We start from the raw sequence: 16,440 nt of genomic DNA on the forward strand, positions 1-16,440 counted from the left end.
GAAAACAACTAGATGAATATGATGTTGTCAAAAGAATCGCACATCCACTACCACATGGAGTTCTTGATCTCGATTCTTGTATAGAGATTTTTTTTAGTACCAAACTTAGCATGTAACTAGTCTTTCTTTTTTTTGTTGATTTTGTTTATTATGCGTGTGTTAGGAAAGAATGCAATATTTTTTATGTTACCGTGATTATTCCACTACATACAGGGAGATGCTAGAGTGACTTAGAGGATGACATAATGACGTGGAATTCACTAAAAGACAAGATTTTTTCAAAGTTTGACCACGGTGGGGACCACTTTTGTTTCCAAATGAGGAAATATGTCATCCTCTAAGTACCAAATTCTAAGTCACTCTATCATTTCCCATACATATATCAGGGAAAAATATTTTAAACACCTATAGTGCTTTCGCAATCCAAACGTAAATACACCTATTCGGAACACACAAATAAAGGGTAACTCGCGTATTAATTCAAGTGTAAAACAACATTTCTTTGCTACTAGAATACTGTTAGGTTAATCTAATCTTCCTCAATCAAACCACTTTTCTAAAACAAAAGTATTCAATACCGATATCATTCGAGACAAACAACCCAACTTCTGAAATGTGTTGATATTGTCTTTGATTAACTTCCACAACGTGGTCTGACGAACAACCCAACTTCTACAGTGTGTCGATATTGTCTCTGATTAACTTCCACAAGGTAGTCTGCAATTTATGCCGCGATTATTTGGTAGTTTCGGCAATACGTACGGAGTAATGGAGGGAGGTGTTGTCATTTAGTCGCCTTATGGGTTTGCCTTGAGAAACGTTCTCTGAGCGAGTGCGGAAATAGAGGGGGGTATCTTGTCGAGTAGGTTAATGATACAAAATTAAGGTGGGATTAATAACGTGAAAATTTGGTTTGTTTTGTTTGAAATCCTGAAATGGAGGATGAGGTGTTGGTTTTCACTTTTTCCTTGTCGTCAACTAAACTTTTTAAATTTGTTTTACTTTTCTTTAACCTCCAAATGTTTTAACGTACAAGTAATAAATTACTTTATTAAGATGCATTTCCCATTTAATTATTAGGAAATGGTCTCCTAATTTAGGTTTAAGTTCATTCATCCTCTAAATTTAAGATCTAAAAGCGCCCAACATTATTGATGTAGGCCCCTATAGATGCACCCTTTAAATTTAAGAAAGGGTTGTGCAATTCTCTAGATTTTATGGGGATAAAAAAGTATTAAGAAGGGTTATAAAATGATATGGACGAGTCTTCTAGGTTGCTATTGATACTGTTCACTATGTACACTTGGGAAGGAAGGGTGCCTAACCTCTTAATACTCCGTCTCACCAGCGACGTGGGATTGCTTTACAACAAGAAACCATTTGATGTGAGGCCACTAATTTTGCTTTTCTCAAATGTGTTCTGCCCCTCCATCTCCATTACCACCAGCATTGTCACCACTATCTTTCCCTACTCATTCTCTTCGTCTGGGGCCAAAAGGTCTCAGGCGAAGGGGTAATTCTCGTTGAGGGTTATGGGCATTGCCACCACTATCTTTCCCCACTCATTCTCAAACGAGGGGGTAATTCTCGTTGAGGGTTATGGGATTTTGCCTGAAATCTTTGCCTTCCACTGGCCAAAAAGATAACCTTTATGCCTGTGACAAAGGAACTGCTGATGGCGAAGGTTCCATGATATCTACTGTCAACAGAGAGAGGAGTAAAATGGAGAGAGACAAAAAAAAAAAAAAATTTAGGTCCTCAAAGGAGGCACTAAGACTTCAAATTCAATTCCTCTTCTTATCCAAATAAAATTTACATATCATACAAGTTTTCCAATTAACCACAACCTAATTAGTGAGATACTGAACAAATCAAAACATTAAGACTGACATCGTCTCCAAAACCTGTAAATTGTTATTTAGTCTATTATTTTGAACCATTAAAATCAATTTTCTTGTCAATTATATACAATGTAACTTCCCACTGGAGGAATGGTCTCAGTTAAGCGATAACCAGCACTCTGAAGAGACGGTCCATTCCTGGGCCCACACGGACCATCAGTAATTTTTACATAAAAGAAGCCAACAGTAGAAGGGAAGGTGCGATTAGCTTGTTCTTTTGCTTACCAACTGAGTTCCACTGCGAGAGAGTAGCAAGTCCTTCATTTCTCGGTAGCTTCTTAGTTCCTCTAATGCATCTGCTGTTTTCCTAGGCACGAAGAATCCAGAGGCACTACCTTCTACGTCAAAATTGTTTTTAGATGATTGAGACGAATAGCAACTCTGATCTTGCCGAAGAGGAGGAGCAGTCTTTAAGACATGCACAAGTACGCCAATGGCAGCATCTTGTGAGTTCCTGGTTGAGGAGAATCCCTGTGAAGTACTGTCTGAAGATTCTTTGCGTTCATAGGTCCTGTATCAGAAAGTAGAAGGTACAAATTGTCAGTCTATGTAGAACCCGCAATTATTAGTAGTAAAATTGCATACGATAGACTAGAACCAAACGTTGGTAGAAGAGAAGATAAACTTTTTTTCATGTTTCAGGATATATACAGTAGTTGCGACTTTTTCAATATTTCTAGGAAATGAATACTGAGAAGCAAGCATCAGCTACTATTCCTATACTCAACTACAACCAAACCAGACTTTCGTAGACTATTTGGCAAACCATGTCTCGAGATATTCATAATTCCTTCTATGGTGGCAAAATATATACTCAAATCAAGCAAAGAAATGATTCATACGATCATATCACATATCAAATAAAACAAAAATGAACAAGAAAATAACCACAAGATCCAACATGAGCTTGTAACAAAGTGGAACAAATTGGCAACTATTTACGGTGTTCTGTTTTCGAGATTGATAAAGAGTTCATAACAAGGTTTACTCAAAGGCCAACCAGATTTTCGTGAAAGAAATTTTTTTCTACAGAAGTTGCAGAATATATAGATACTGCGAAGACATCTAATAAAACACTACAGAAAAAGGAGAGAAGAATGTGAAAGGTAGGAAAAACAAAAGGTTAAGTGCTCGAACATGTTTTACTAGGTCCAACGGAAGCATCTCCACGAAGTAAAATTATAGCCGAGACCTCTCCAACTGGTATGGCCCAAAATATCTTACAAAGAAAGTAACAGCAAATACTACTTAGAGAGATAGATGTCAACTAAAATAACAGCGTGGGAGCCCTATAACTTAAACTAGTCCAGAGTTCTGGACTTCGAAGGGACAAAGATAAAATATTTTATCTTCAAAAAGTTGTAGCCGAGACTATGTTGAGTTAGTGAGTCATTAACCAGATTCTGTCTCATCAGGACAGTTCTTTGAAAGGAATGCTGACAACTCATTCATCCATGGACATAGTGTTGATCTAAAAGCGGCGCTAATAAATCATAACCAATAATAGCACTAAAGAAGTCTTATCATAGAGCTTAAAAGAGCAAAAATAGAATGTGGGGGCTCCACCCTGAAGGATCAAGCAGCAATAACTCTTGTGCGATGAATATTGTAGTTCAGCAGGCATATGTTACAAGTGAGATTACGCATGGAGAAGGAATTGTGTTGGACTTTTAGTTGAATAAATGGTAAAATCGAGTAGTACCTGGATCGAGGGTCGGATGTAACCACATCATCCACAGCAAATGGGCACGAGAATTCGTCATCCAAATCATCCTGGAACGACAATCTGCTTGAGCTCCTAGAAAATTCGACACGGGGGGAACCACTGGAAGATATCAAACCTGAGAAGCGCCCCGAATCATCTTTGTTATCTTTAAATGCCTACAACGCAGAAAACGAAAAAGTAACTCAAAGAAGCAATTAAATATTATATTCTAATTTTATCAGTTGAAAGTCAAAAGAATAATAGTACAGTTCGGAACTACCTTCTGACCCGAGTAAAGGTTCAAATTTGCAAATCCAGCTTGCAGCTCTCCTTCTTTTAATGTATCCATTCTCCTAGAAGACTTGCTTGAAGATGGAGAATCCTGGTACGAAAGATCAGCTTTTGTGTTTCTGGGAGACATAGGTGGAAGTACATGCCTATTTGGATCAGAGGAACTAGGAGTAAGAAGTCTAGAATTTCGAGCCATCATAGGCATTGGAATATTGACAGGAGCACTTTCCGAACGCAAACGAGCCTGCAAAGAGTTAAAAGCAGAACTATGGGCCGGAGGAGACGGTGATGGTGACGATGAGAAGGGAGGTGAGAGCTGGTATTCATCAAAACTGAACCCTTTTTTCTGAGTTGGCATCCTATAAGTTTGAGACCGTTGGCCGTATATATCAGGGGGCGAAGGTGAATAATCAGAAGGCGTGGAATTTGTGCGGTAAGTAGGTGGAGATCCACTAAGATGATGGTTTTGTCTGAATGGAGCTCCTCTCTGAAGGCCGCTAGTCCAACTATGTGGGTGTTGAAACGGCGAAGATGAAGGAGAATGGGCTCCTCTAAGGGGGAATGACGTAGCACGGTTATCTGCGGAGGGGAAATTCTTCAGAGGGTTTGTAGCAGGGCTTCCCACATAATCTTTAATTATCTGTGGTGGGAACGACGTGGAAAATTCAAGGTTGAAATCGGACAGTGTAGGACGGTATGTCAAGGACACAGAAAGGTGACCAGGATGGGCCTCGACCGGTACAAAATTGTATACTTTCATTGTATCCTCTTCTTCCCTCGAGAATGGCTCACTAAACGAGGAAACTTTGTAAATGATATCAAAACTACAGCTCTGGTTAGATGTACTTAGTCGCCGAAAGATCCTATATGCAGGCAAAAGCCTCATTGTTGAATAAAGAGTCCGTAAGAGTATGATAGATTTCTTATAAGTCTTCCTGTAAGATACCGATCCTTCACTAGGTTGAGAAACCAATGTCCTCGGACACTCATATTGAACAACCCACCTCTCAATAACTGTTTCCCTTGATGTTCTTTCACCACCCGACGTACTAAATAGATCATCGCCACTAAAAGAAGAACCAGGATCTTCTTGAACAAGTATTATATCAATAATCATTGGATCCATTACATTTCTATGCCAGAAATGTAAGTTCTCTAAAGCAGCTGGACGATCACCAAGTGCTAAATGGAACCACTTATCACTCTTTCTTGAACGGGTAATCGACGACAAATCTCCACTATGATCATGTGGACGGAGTGAGGGGATCCTAGAATCTAAAATAACGTGTAAGCTCTTCAACAAGAATTGGGATATTATTTGTTCGGATCGTCCTGACTCAGAGTGTGGACTACCCTGATGAGACATCTATCTAAGGGTAAACTTCAAATCACTATTTGACTCCACCATTAAAGATCTCCAATTCACTTCTTACCTACAGACTTTAATAACAACTCAGTAGATATTTCAGATCGTACGATCTAAAGAACTAACAAGTAGAACCAATAATAATATCATAATACCATTGAAATCAACTAATAGATGTTCCTATTACAAACATAACATTTAGAAGAACATATGAAGCTGAAGAAATTGAAATCAAACTGAAAAATCATCGAATAAGTACAATTGTAAAATCTTACCCAATTTTGCTGAAGAAGAGGGAGAGGGTTGCATTTTGAAACGAAGAAAAGCCGTGTGGTTTTATAATATACTTGAGACTGTAGGAGAATTAGAGAGAGAGAGAGAGAGAGATGGTGTTGTAATTTGGAGGGAGAGAGAAAGAGATGGGTGTTGTAATTTGGAGAGAGAAAAAGAGTAGAAAGAGTGAAGAAGACGCGATTTTATTTTTATATGGTGGCTTGTATAGGGACCCCTGGTCAGCGTATAGGGACACCAACTCTAAAGGCACATCCGTTTATGTAAATGCTAACCATTTTACAATTCAGTTCATAACACTTCAAATATTACTTTCGAGGTCCTAATACCAAAGATTATTTGCATACAACTCTACATTTTAAAATCCTATGAATTTTCCTCACATATTGAAAAAAGTTGGACAATAAAGGGAGGGAGAGAGGAGATACAAAAGATAGTGGTGGTGGTGTTTGTGATGTCACAAGCCTTAGCAGTTATCGATATTGTTTATGTTTTATACACTGAAGGGTTAACTCCAAGTCTCCAACTAGTAAGGAGTTTTGTTTCTACCAAAGGCTCCACTAGTTCACCAAAAAGACTTCGACAGATACTAATCTTCAGTGTATACTTATACCCTACACTCAGTGCGAGCGATGAGAGACTCACAATGCCCCACGCTCTTGACAAGTCGTCCCTCTCTTCTAATACTATTTGTGACGTTACAAGTCTTAGTAATTATCGCGATTGTCCCCACTTTAGACACCAAAAAAGATACGGAATTGTATTTCTGGAGAAAGCTCCAGGAACCCATTCAAAAAATCTTGACACATACCAAACATGAGCTTACACTTATAACCCAGACTCCAAACTCTTTCACGGGACGTGCCCTCTCAATGTTGGTCGTTGTGGAAGTGCTACTGGTGGTTAAAGGGCGTATTAGAAAGATAACAAAAACGAGATAGTGGCGTCAAATGTCCATGTGCCAAATGGTATACAGGGATATCAAAATAAGAGAGCTAACATTTTCAGACGCCCCTTTACACAAGGTAGAGGTCCCTTTACAGGCGTCCTTATTTAATAATAATAATAATAATAATAATACTAAAGTTTCAAATTATTGAGAGGTAATGTTAAATAATATAAGGAGGAATGAAATTAGGCGTGAAAGTGGAGGAGTAGTTTTCCTATGTCGCATATTCTCCCATCTTAATATTGTCGTCTTGGGAGTTGCTTCTTTGATCCAAGGTCAACGAGTCCTTATCCAAATTTTATTCACATGTTTGGTTATGTTTGTGCTTACAGTGGAGTCCAACTTGTGGTTCGTGTTCGGCAAAGACGTTCTGAGAAGATCTATTTTGCGGCTTTTCTTTTAGTCGCGAGAGCTACAATAGAGAGTGTGTGTTTAGCTTGTTCTTATTTTCTTTTCACTCTGACATTGTGCTTTGTCTTCTCTTTCTGTAAACTCTTGAGTTCTAAATAATACGATGTTTACAGATTTAAAAAAAAAAAAAAAAACCAAGAAACCCCAACTTGGTGACGGTATCAAGACTTTGTTAGTTGGACAAATTTTAATTTCTGAAGTGATGATTTTAATTTGCCTATTATAAGGTATAAAGCGATGTATAAGAAGTTTTTGCAGTCTATATTTAGGGCAGTTTCTTAGATTATCTGAACTTTTCAGTGTAGTATAATGATATATTGATACAATTAAAATGACCAGGCTGTATATCTCTAACCCTATTCTTTATCAACCACGATAGTCTATCCGACTGTCAGTTTTACATTGTGCGGCTAGATAGACTTGAATGGCTATGAGAAGTTCAGTTAATGTAGCACCGGAGTTTACTTCTGATAAATCATCACATCACAAAAAACAGTAGTTTTTTTTTTAAAGAAATTGACTACGATCTATGATAGTCATTACATTGACATTGATACATCAAAGATGTGATAAGCACGAAACTGCCGAATTCAAACTCTTACAAATAAACACAAAGCATTATTGAAAACCATATCCAATAATTGTTTTGAAAAATGGTTTTTGTTTTTCCGTCAACAAAATTTCGTTCTTAAAAGCTTTATATTACTGTCTTGAAGCAACTAAGTAGGGCGATTTGCCATCAAAGATTGGAGCCATTTCACCTATAGTTGGGGTGGGCGTCTCACTGTCATTGGGGAACAAGGTATGCTTTTTTTTTCTTAGAACAACAGAGCAGTTTAAATAGCAAGTGGAATGGAAAAAAAAATCATGGATATCAGGTAGATTACTACTAACCCTAGAGAAACATAAAAGAACAATCATGAGACCAATGTTTCCTATCGCCTGTAAAACTTAAACTTAAAGACGATTGACAAAATAAGACAGGGACACCTGAAAATCCAATCTACATATTAAGTATATATACCACCTTAGATCTGCTAGAGAAACAAAAGAGCAACGTTCGAGCCTTACTGTTCAAAAACACAATTAAATAAAGCAGAACAATTCAAGCATAAAAACGACCAAGCAAACCAAGACCTGTCTGTCTCAAACCATTCCACATACCTGAAAATCTCTTATCCATAAACCTATAAGAAGCACAACAAACAACAATCCAGGAAACAAAAGAGCTTGCAAACCTAGAAGCACTTTCTGTGAACAATTGATGGACCAGACTCGTCGTACTCCCCTTTCGATATCCACATCTGCAAATAAGATCAGATATCCAAACACAATCGGTTATAAGTTCAAAGGCTACTCAGAGAAAGAAACAGTTAAACAATATGATATGAAGAAGTGTGCTTTTACCTGCTGGAAGGTACTGAGAGAGGCCAAGATCGAACCTCCGATCCAGACACTGTACTTCCTCTCGGGTGGTGCCACCACTTTGATCTTCATGCTGCTTGGGGCGAGAGCTGTTATCTCCTTGCTCATACGATCAGCAATCCCAGGGAACATAGTCGATCCACCACTGAGTACAATGTTACCATACAAATCCTTTCTAATATCGACATCACACTTCATGATAGAGTTGTAAGTCGTCTCGTGAATACCAGCTGCTTCCATTCCGATTTGTGAAGGTTGGAAGAGCACTTCTGGGCAACGGAACCTTTCTGCTCCGATTGTGATCACTTGACCATCGGGAAGCTCGTAATTTTTCTCGATTGATGAGCTACTCTTGGCAGTTTCGAGCTCTTGTTCGTAGTCAAGAGCCACATAAGCAAGTTTCTCCTTTATGTCACGGACAATTTCCCGTTCGGCAGTTGTGGTAAACATGTACCCTCTTTCAGTCAGAATTTTCATCAAAGCATCAGTCAAATCTCGCCCTGCAAGGTCGAGACGTAGGATTGCGTGGGGTAGTGCATAACCCTCGTAAATGGGGACTGTGTGGCTGACACCATCACCAGAATCCAGCACAATACCTACGGAAGAACATTAACATCAATCATGATCAGAGAGAGAGAATGTTTAGAAACATCAGTAGAAATATCACGAAGTTCTCCTTCCTTTCTACCAACCTGTAGTACGACCACTGGCGTAAAGCGAAAGCACGGCTTGAATAGCAACGTACATGGCAGGGACATTAAAAGTTTCAAACATAATCTGTGTCATCTTCTCTCTGTTGGCTTTAGGGTTGAGAGGGGCTTCGGTAAGGAGAACTGGATGTTCTTCCGGAGCAACACGAAGCTCATTGTAAAAGGTATGATGCCAGATTTTCTCCATATCATCCCAGTTGCTCACTATTCCGTGCTCAATTGGGTATTTCAAGGTAAGGATACCTCTCTTGGATTGTGCTTCATCACCAACATATGCATCTTTCTGTCCCATTCCAACCATAACACCTGTGTGTCTGGGTCGTCCAACAATGCTAGGGAATACAGCTCTTGGAGCATCATCTCCTGCAAACCCGGCCTATCAAATACAGAAGTAGAAGATAATGATTAGCACATCAATAAAACTCATAATATGCAAACTTCCTTAACAGTTTTTTCTCACCTTAACCATTCCAGTTCCATTGTCACAGACAAGAGGTTGAATGTCCTCACCGTCCGCCATAATTTATAACTGGCCTGAACAACCAAAAGATAAGCAGATTTGAGAATTTAAAAAAAAAAAAAAAAGATTTGAGCTATACACGAATAGTGAAATATAATCAGCCGAATGGAAAAGATATTACCACAAATTCCCAAAATATACTAAAATGAATGCGATTAAAATTGCAATAATTCATGAAAACATAAACTATACCCCAATTAAATGAAATAAACAATCAATAGGCCTCATTTTTAGAGATCCCAAACCCAATCTATCACTAGATACTCGAATAGTAGATCTAGATTGCATATCTAGATTTTTCTAAATTGATTAAGTAATAGATCTAAACAGGAATATGCAGGAATTTAAACGATCATCAACAAACAACCAACCTACAATAACATAACATAAATAAGACTGGAAACCCTAGATCTGAAAGGATATAATCTTACGTAGCAGATCGATGACTTTGAATTAGAAAAGTACTCTGAATCAACTTGAAATCGATTTTAATAAAGATAGAATCAATTGCTGAAGATAAAATCATAAATAGAGAAGATATCATGAAGAGATGAGTTGAAGAAGATTAAACCAAAAAGATTACCTTTTAGAGAGAGAGAGAGAGAAGAAGAAGAGATCGCCGAGTAGGAGACTATTTCTCCTTGGCTTTGAACAAGAGAAGAGAAACGAAAGCGAGAGAGAGAGAAAGAGGGAAAGAGAACGATAGATGTGGTTAACCCCCGTCCAATGAAATGTGATGTAAATGAATGTCAAATGCAAATGAAATGCAAATTTCGGTTTTATACATAAAAATGAGATACCATTCATTAGAAATTACAGTTTTCTAATGTTTGGTTGTAAATTTAAATTCGACTGTTGATACCGTCAATTAACTTCATTGGTTAGTTTTTTTTTGTTTCTATAATTGTCCTTCTTGTAAACATGATTTTATAAACTCATAATTTTCTTTTAAATATGGGTTAATTCCCAAAACAATTCAGTCTTTTCTAGAACAAACTAGGGAGTCAAAATGAAATGCATCATAAATCAAATAAGTACGCATAAACAGTCACCGAAGAATGTAAAGTATTACTAAGTGAAGGCTAAGATAATTCATTGTTGTTGGACTATTACTGTAACATCAATTGATTCGTTTCCGTAGCTTCAATATATGATTAATGTACGAGTGGTTTGCTTTGACGTGCTAAAATAGGAATATATTCTCTTAGAATTATTCATATTTAGGTGACAAGATTTATTCTTTCAAGAAGTTATGCCCTAATTCGATACTTTATAATATGGTTGTTGATTTGCACCAAAATATCTATAACCGAAAAGAACAAAGGGAAAAACGACCCCAAAAGTACAATATGGCGAACTGTATGAATTTGCTTGGATTCGTTTATAAGCAATACTCTCAAAGATCTAACAATTTCTTTCGACTTCAGCTCTACAGTAAAATCCGTAGATGTTTGCCCAAATTTGCACACATATTTTACACTTTAGTTTGCAAAAGTTTACAGAGTTTGCGAAGATTTCGGCAAATTTGTATATAAAACCCAGACCTAATAAGTTATCAAACATAAGGGAAGTCTAAAACAGATTGACATGTCTTTTTAGCAAGACCAACATGAAGTCTATTGAAACTACTGAAGAGGGACATTAAGAAATATAAATCTAGCCGCAAATCAAAATTCAATTCAAACGCTCGTTGTCAACCGTTTAAAGTGTTGACATATACTCCAAAAGTCCCTAGAGGTCCCAGGTTCCATCCCCAAAGGAGGTGAAATCTTTGGATTTTCGAATTTGAAATTATTAGGGTATAAATAATGTAGTTAGACTTTAAGTTATAGTTTAGTTGGGCTTTAGGCATGTTCTTGTTAAAATTTGCAGTATCGTGTCTATCACATCTTTGATGTATCATCGCCATTGCTCCTTATAAGAGAAAACTTGGTTTTAATCTATGTTCTCAAAAGACCCAATTCCAAACCAGATCCAAATTCCTTCATTACAAACAAAAATGCTTTATAAGATCACAAAATCTGAATACCATAAGAGAGCTTCAGAGTAAATGACAGAACAACAGAGAGTCTATATGAAAGCAAACAAGAACTTTCCGACAAAAATCAACTATCCTGACTCGGATCATATCACCTTCTCTTTCGATTTTCTCACCTGCAAAATTATATAGATGAAATTAGATATTACGAGGAAAAGTGTTATTCTTGATAAAAATGTTTCGTGAAAAAAATGAATACGACCTAAAAAGTGAAAAATAGATAAAACAGTAAACTAAATGCCATTAGAGTTCATTTCTAGGTTTTGTTCAAGACCAAGCCTAAACAGTAACAGTTTGGTGTATTATGAAAAACAGGTGAGGAAGTAAAATAGCTTTGGATAGTTAACAGAAAAAACTCACCAGATATTTTGCCAGTAGCAATCTATTTCCGGCTTTGCCGCCTTGGTTGATCATCTTCGTTGTTGCTGCGCCCGCTTCTTCTTCCCCTTGACTGGGAATGATCATCGTGCCTAGCCCTTTTAGCATCAATCCCTCTATCTTTTCCCTCTTTCCTACTTCCCTCTTTTACTTCTTCGTCCCTTCCACGTCTTCTACTTCCTTTCATTTCTTCATCCCTTCCTCGCTCTTCATCTCTCCCATGCCTTCGGATTCGACGCTCATTTTCTTCTTCGTCTGTATCCCTTACTCGGGTTCTGATTTGGCGGTCATCTTCTTTTTCTCCTTCCTTTTCGCGCCTTTTGTCTCCACGCACTTCTTCATTACCCTGTACATGCTTTTGCCTCCTGTTTTTTTCTTCTTCCCTTTTCGGCCTTCTGTTCCCACCCAATTCTACTTCATCATGTTCACGCCTTTCATTTCCAAGCACTTTCTCTTCTTCCTTTTCCAGCCATCTGTTTCCATCATCCCGTTCACGCCTTTCATTATCATGCACTTTTTCTTCTTCCCTTTCCCGCCTTCTAAATCCACCCAATTCTACCCGATCCCTTTCATGCCTTTCATTTCCTTGCACTTTTTCTTCGTCCCTTTCCCGCCTTCTCATTCCATCCAGTTCTACTCCATCCTCTTCACGCCTTTCATTTCCATGCACCTTTTCTTCACCCCTTTCCCGTCTTCTGCTTCTACCCAATCCCACGCCATCCCCTTCCCGCCTATTGCTATGATGTACTTCTTCATCTCTTTCACACCTTCTATGCTTGAGATCCTCTTCTTTCCCATCATTCCTAGTCCTGTTAACTCTGTGATCTGATTCAAACTCAGACCTGCTCTCCAGGCGGTCTCGGTCTCTTCTTGAATATGTGTCTCCTGAATGCAAACCCAGTTGTCCTTTCTGAGCTCTAGCTTCTGGCTCCCTCCTCCCTCTTATTTCACGACTTCCATGGCTTTCATCTTTCACCCTCATTCTCGTTTCAAATTGATTTCCTTCTTCCATCTTTGAAACGTCATTTTCCTTTCCATTAAATCTTCTGTTGAATTTACCACTTTCTTTCCGTTTATCATCACTTTGATCCCTCCTCGAATTAAGTGCTCTTTTGTCCTCACTGAGCCTCTTCTTGCCACGTTTTTGGTACCTATCATCATCGCTGCTACTACCTGAATCACTTCCGCTGCTACTCTTGTTGAATCTATCAGAGCTGCTATCGCTACTATTGCCGCTCTCGCTATCGTCTACAGTACCATCTCCTCCTTTGGTGGACCTACGTGTCACCTGACGTCTAGCACCCTTCTTGCCACTAACAGAGTCGTCTTCCTCTGAATCAGACCTACTTCTCTGACTTCCCTTTGGTTCTCCCATACGATCTTCTCGAGCTCTATGAGAACCCGAATGCTTCTCCATATTATCCCTTTGGCTGCCTTTCCCACATTCCTTTTTATCAGAATCAACTGTTCCTCTGATATCTGCATCTAAATCATCTTGGTTTGACTTGGGATTTTTCAGTTTTTCCTGTTTGCCATTTTGGTTTCTTGAATTGCCTTTCTCATTATCTGTGTCAGTTTCGTTCGCGGAGTCATCTCTTCTACTGTTCCTGTGTTTCCTCACCATTTGATGTTTGTCTAGACGTGCGAGTGTGCGACTTCGTTCAAATTACTTCTCAAATGAGCGTTGGCAGATGCATCCATTACCCTTTTGGTATTTTTCTTGCCACCTTCATTGCTTTCAGATTCAGAACTACCAGAATCATCACTGTCATGTCGCCTAGTCTTTTTGTCTTTTATAATGTTCTCCTTGTGTTTATCATTTTCAAAATTAAGATTATCATCATCAGAATCAGTATCTTGCCTACTTTTGCGGTGTTTCTTCTTTAACCCCTTCGAACGTCTGCCACTACTATCTGTATCAGAAGAATCATCCTTGTACCTTCTCTTTCTCTTATCTTGCTTCTCGCGGTGTTTTGATGACTCAGCTTCATCTCTCCTGCTACTATTCACATTATTCAGCTTCTTTTTATCCTTTTCTCGAACATCTATCTCAGTCTCGCAAAACTCACCTTCTTCTCTCAACTCTTCTGTTGGTTTCTCATCGTCACTCCCTTCAGTACCCCTATAAGGCACAGTCTCATCTATATTTTGTTCTTGAGGTTCAGACGTTTCATCAGATCTGCTAATCCCTAGAGCAGCCCTTAATGTCTCCATCTGCCTCTCTTTCCTAGCTGCAATTTGATGTGTCTGAGTATCTGAACCCCTGGATCGAGCACAACTAATTGGTATTATTAAAACCCAATATATACATATGCAAAATGAATAAAGGCATCAACACAAATTTCTACTTATCAATATACACAAGCAAGAAAGGTTGAACTTTAGAAATTTGTAGAAAAGTAGATGAAGTGGATCGAAATAGTAAAAGCATAGTAAGATTGTGCTATGAATGCCCCAGTTGATTAAAGATGAAAAATAATGAGGCTAATGAGCTCATCTAAGTCAGCATCCAAACCATTATCTAAAATCTAAGCTGGAAGGAGACCAACGATCTGACATTTCTTCAGAATTCTGAAATGAAATATAAACCAGTGAAGGAATGAAGAGGCGACGACACCAATTTAAGAATCCTAGTACAGATGTACAATGAAAATCCCCAAAATATACACAAGGTACCCTAGGATGCCACATGCCAAACAATGCTGACATTGCGCATTACTGCTAAGTCCTATAAATCACGAAAACACCTGAAATCACCTATGCTATGTCCACCGAGACCGCTCCACTATATTAAAGAGTAAGCACAATTAGCAGAGTATAAACTGGAGTTCTATAAAATTCAGAGAGGAACGGTCTAGTAACATATGCACGGCATAAGGGCAGATGTAGTAGTATATAAACGAGAATAACAAAACTATGTACAACGGATTAACAATGGTTTAATGCTAATTGGCTAGTTGCAAAGGTTAGATTTGTTAGAATTGGTGTCTATCCATTCCATAACCATAACGATTCCTTTTCTGCAGACACGGTTAGTCCACCTCAGTTTCATTTATTGTTTTTGTAGTTTCAAAACTTGGTAAACTAACCACAGTAAAAGAATTTGTTGTATCAATAGAATCACTCGAGAAGGGGGGCCTCAAGGGATAATGTGTGTGCCATCTATCAAGTTGATATCCTTTTTCGTAAGTGAAATTGGCATCATTTGGCAGAAACCAATTTTGGGTGAATCACGGAACTTGGTGTTGTAGTTGTGTGCGCTATTCTACTTCACCAGAAATGCATTTAGTTGCTTGGTTTCACATAGTTATTACACAAACTATTTGGTGTTAAAATCTTGAGCAAACGTCTCAAGAACAGAAGTGTTTATAGTTTTCTGCTCAAGTGTTTGATAAAATGACTGAGTGGAATCAGACTGTTACAAAGACAAACTTCAACCACAAATAGAACCAGATGGGGGAAAAAATGCATCTATTGAAAGTTCCAGTTCTTAAGAATACAATATCATTGTTATCAGCTAAACTAAGCATTCATTCCTAACAAAGTCTGGGAAAATAACCTAGATATAGAGCAAAGTAGTCATGAAAGAAAGAAATCAGTACTTCGATAAAGTTGAACACAGTTTAAATGAAATACGAAAAAAGTAAACCTAGAGAGAGAGAGAGAGAGAGAGAGAGAGAGAGAGAGAGATTAATACTTGTTCTTAGCGATACTGCTGCTACTTCCGATGTCGGTTTCTTCATCGACAGTTTCCAAATCTTTTCTTGTTTCTTCAAGCTTTTGAGCGATTTCATCATCAGTATAACCCTGATCAATCAATTTATCTTCTAAAATCGTAAGCTTAAGTTGAATCTGACGTTTCCTATCATGTTCAAGAATCTCTTTATTTGCTTTCTTAACACCACCAGTTCCTTGATCATTTTCAAATCCTTTCGTTTCCACTTTCGCGCTCTTTGGTCTTACGAAGAATTTGTTTGTCTGAACGTAACCATTAGTTCCGGAACCTCTCGCCGTCTGCAATCCAATTCCATTATACATCTTCTTCTTCTTCTATCCAAAGATCAAACAGATATTTCTAGAGAGAGAAAATGATATGGATCTGCTGAGAAAGCATATAAATATCTCCGGTTCCTTCATACGCCGTAATTATATCTCCCTCCCTACGATTTTCCAAAATTCGAATTTCACTCTGTAGACCTTATTATATACCCCTCCCTAAGATTTTTTAAATTCAAACTTCATCCCTTGAACTTTTGATTTGTTAAAAAACTTTTGATTTGTTAAAAAAGGTGAACGCCAAGAACAAATGTCTTCAAATGTTTACAAAATAAGTATTTGTCTACAAATATCCACCATTGTCTCTGTCCACTACTGATAGGATTGTCTAAGGATGAATTCTGACTCGTTTTAACCACTAATGAATCATTCATTTTGTTCCTATCTAACAGAAATACT

The 16,440-nt window shown here is 38.0% G+C and overlaps 2 protein-coding genes, 1 long non-coding RNA gene and 1 pseudogene across 7 annotated transcripts; 1 reads left to right on the forward strand and 3 right to left on the reverse strand.

Moving 5' to 3' along the window:
- Positions 1-1,749: 1,749 nt before the first annotated feature.
- Positions 1,750-5,735, reverse strand: LOC147569254 (autophagy-related protein 13a-like). 3 transcript variants are annotated; one of them, XM_086655730.1, is made up of 4 exons: positions 5,539-5,735; positions 3,887-5,330; positions 3,604-3,782; positions 1,750-2,412 (listed from the first exon to the last, which is right to left on the reverse strand). In XM_086655730.1, the coding sequence occupies exons 2-4, from the start codon at positions 5,261-5,263 to the stop codon at positions 2,106-2,108; spliced, it is 1,863 nt and encodes a 620-aa protein (XP_086511856.1). In that variant the 5' UTR covers positions 5,264-5,330; positions 5,539-5,735; the 3' UTR covers positions 1,750-2,105. The 3 variants fall into 3 exon arrangements, with proteins under 3 accessions (XP_086511856.1, XP_086511855.1, XP_086511857.1); XM_086655729.1 differs by having other exon boundaries at positions 3,887-5,337; XM_086655731.1 differs by having other exon boundaries at positions 5,523-5,724.
- Positions 5,736-7,905: 2,170 nt separating this feature from the next.
- Positions 7,906-10,354, reverse strand: LOC147569255 (actin-7). 2 transcript variants are annotated; one of them, XM_086655732.1, is made up of 5 exons: positions 10,153-10,354; positions 9,510-9,583; positions 9,032-9,425; positions 8,322-8,935; positions 7,906-8,218 (listed from the first exon to the last, which is right to left on the reverse strand). In XM_086655732.1, the coding sequence occupies exons 2-5, from the start codon at positions 9,567-9,569 to the stop codon at positions 8,153-8,155; spliced, it is 1,134 nt and encodes a 377-aa protein (XP_086511858.1). In that variant the 5' UTR covers positions 9,570-9,583; positions 10,153-10,354; the 3' UTR covers positions 7,906-8,152. The 2 variants fall into 2 exon arrangements, with proteins under 2 accessions (XP_086511858.1, XP_086511859.1); XM_086655733.1 differs by having other exon boundaries at positions 10,001-10,259.
- Positions 10,355-11,540: 1,186 nt separating this feature from the next.
- LOC147569256 (uncharacterized) lies at positions 11,541-16,123 on the reverse strand (annotated as a pseudogene). The gene is made up of 3 exons (XR_015231223.1): positions 15,683-16,123; positions 11,968-14,248; positions 11,541-11,723 (listed from the first exon to the last, which is right to left on the reverse strand). The product of XR_015231223.1 is annotated as an uncharacterized LOC147569256 (transcript).
- Positions 12,294-15,504, forward strand: LOC147569257 (uncharacterized). Its single transcript, XR_015231224.1, has 2 exons — positions 12,294-14,842; positions 15,012-15,504. It is a non-coding gene; the product is annotated as an uncharacterized LOC147569257 (long non-coding RNA).
- Positions 16,124-16,440: the final 317 nt, after the last annotated feature.

The sequence above is a fragment of the Eschscholzia californica genome, unplaced genomic scaffold (genome assembly GCF_041429995.1).
Source record: "Eschscholzia californica isolate CP2 unplaced genomic scaffold, dmEscCali1.0.p SCAF_1, whole genome shotgun sequence".
NCBI classification, from domain to species: domain Eukaryota; kingdom Viridiplantae; phylum Streptophyta; class Magnoliopsida; order Ranunculales; family Papaveraceae; genus Eschscholzia; species Eschscholzia californica.

What these genes read in the sequence shown, in the direction of transcription:
- LOC147569254 (XM_086655730.1), bottom strand. Translation starts at nt 5,263, where the DNA reads ATGTCTCATCAGGGTAGTCCACACTCTGAGTCAGGACGATCCGAACAA. An exon ending in ACCTTTACTCGGGTCAGAAG is followed by an intron (nt 3,783 to 3,886) that starts GTAGTTCCGAAC and finishes TCTGCGTTGTAG; the next exon opens with GCATTTAAAGATAACAAAGA. An exon ending in ACATCCGACCCTCGATCCAG is followed by an intron (nt 2,413 to 3,603) that starts GTACTACTCGAT and finishes TTTCTGATACAG; the next exon opens with GACCTATGAACGCAAAGAAT.
- LOC147569255 (XM_086655732.1), bottom strand. Translation starts at nt 9,569, where the DNA reads ATGGCGGACGGTGAGGACATTCAACCTCTTGTCTGTGACAATGGAACT. An exon ending in CGCCAGTGGTCGTACTACAG is followed by an intron (nt 8,936 to 9,031) that starts GTTGGTAGAAAG and finishes GTTCTTCCGTAG; the next exon opens with GTATTGTGCTGGATTCTGGT. An exon ending in CTCTCAGTACCTTCCAGCAG is followed by an intron (nt 8,219 to 8,321) that starts GTAAAAGCACAC and finishes TCTTATTTGCAG; the next exon opens with ATGTGGATATCGAAAGGGGA.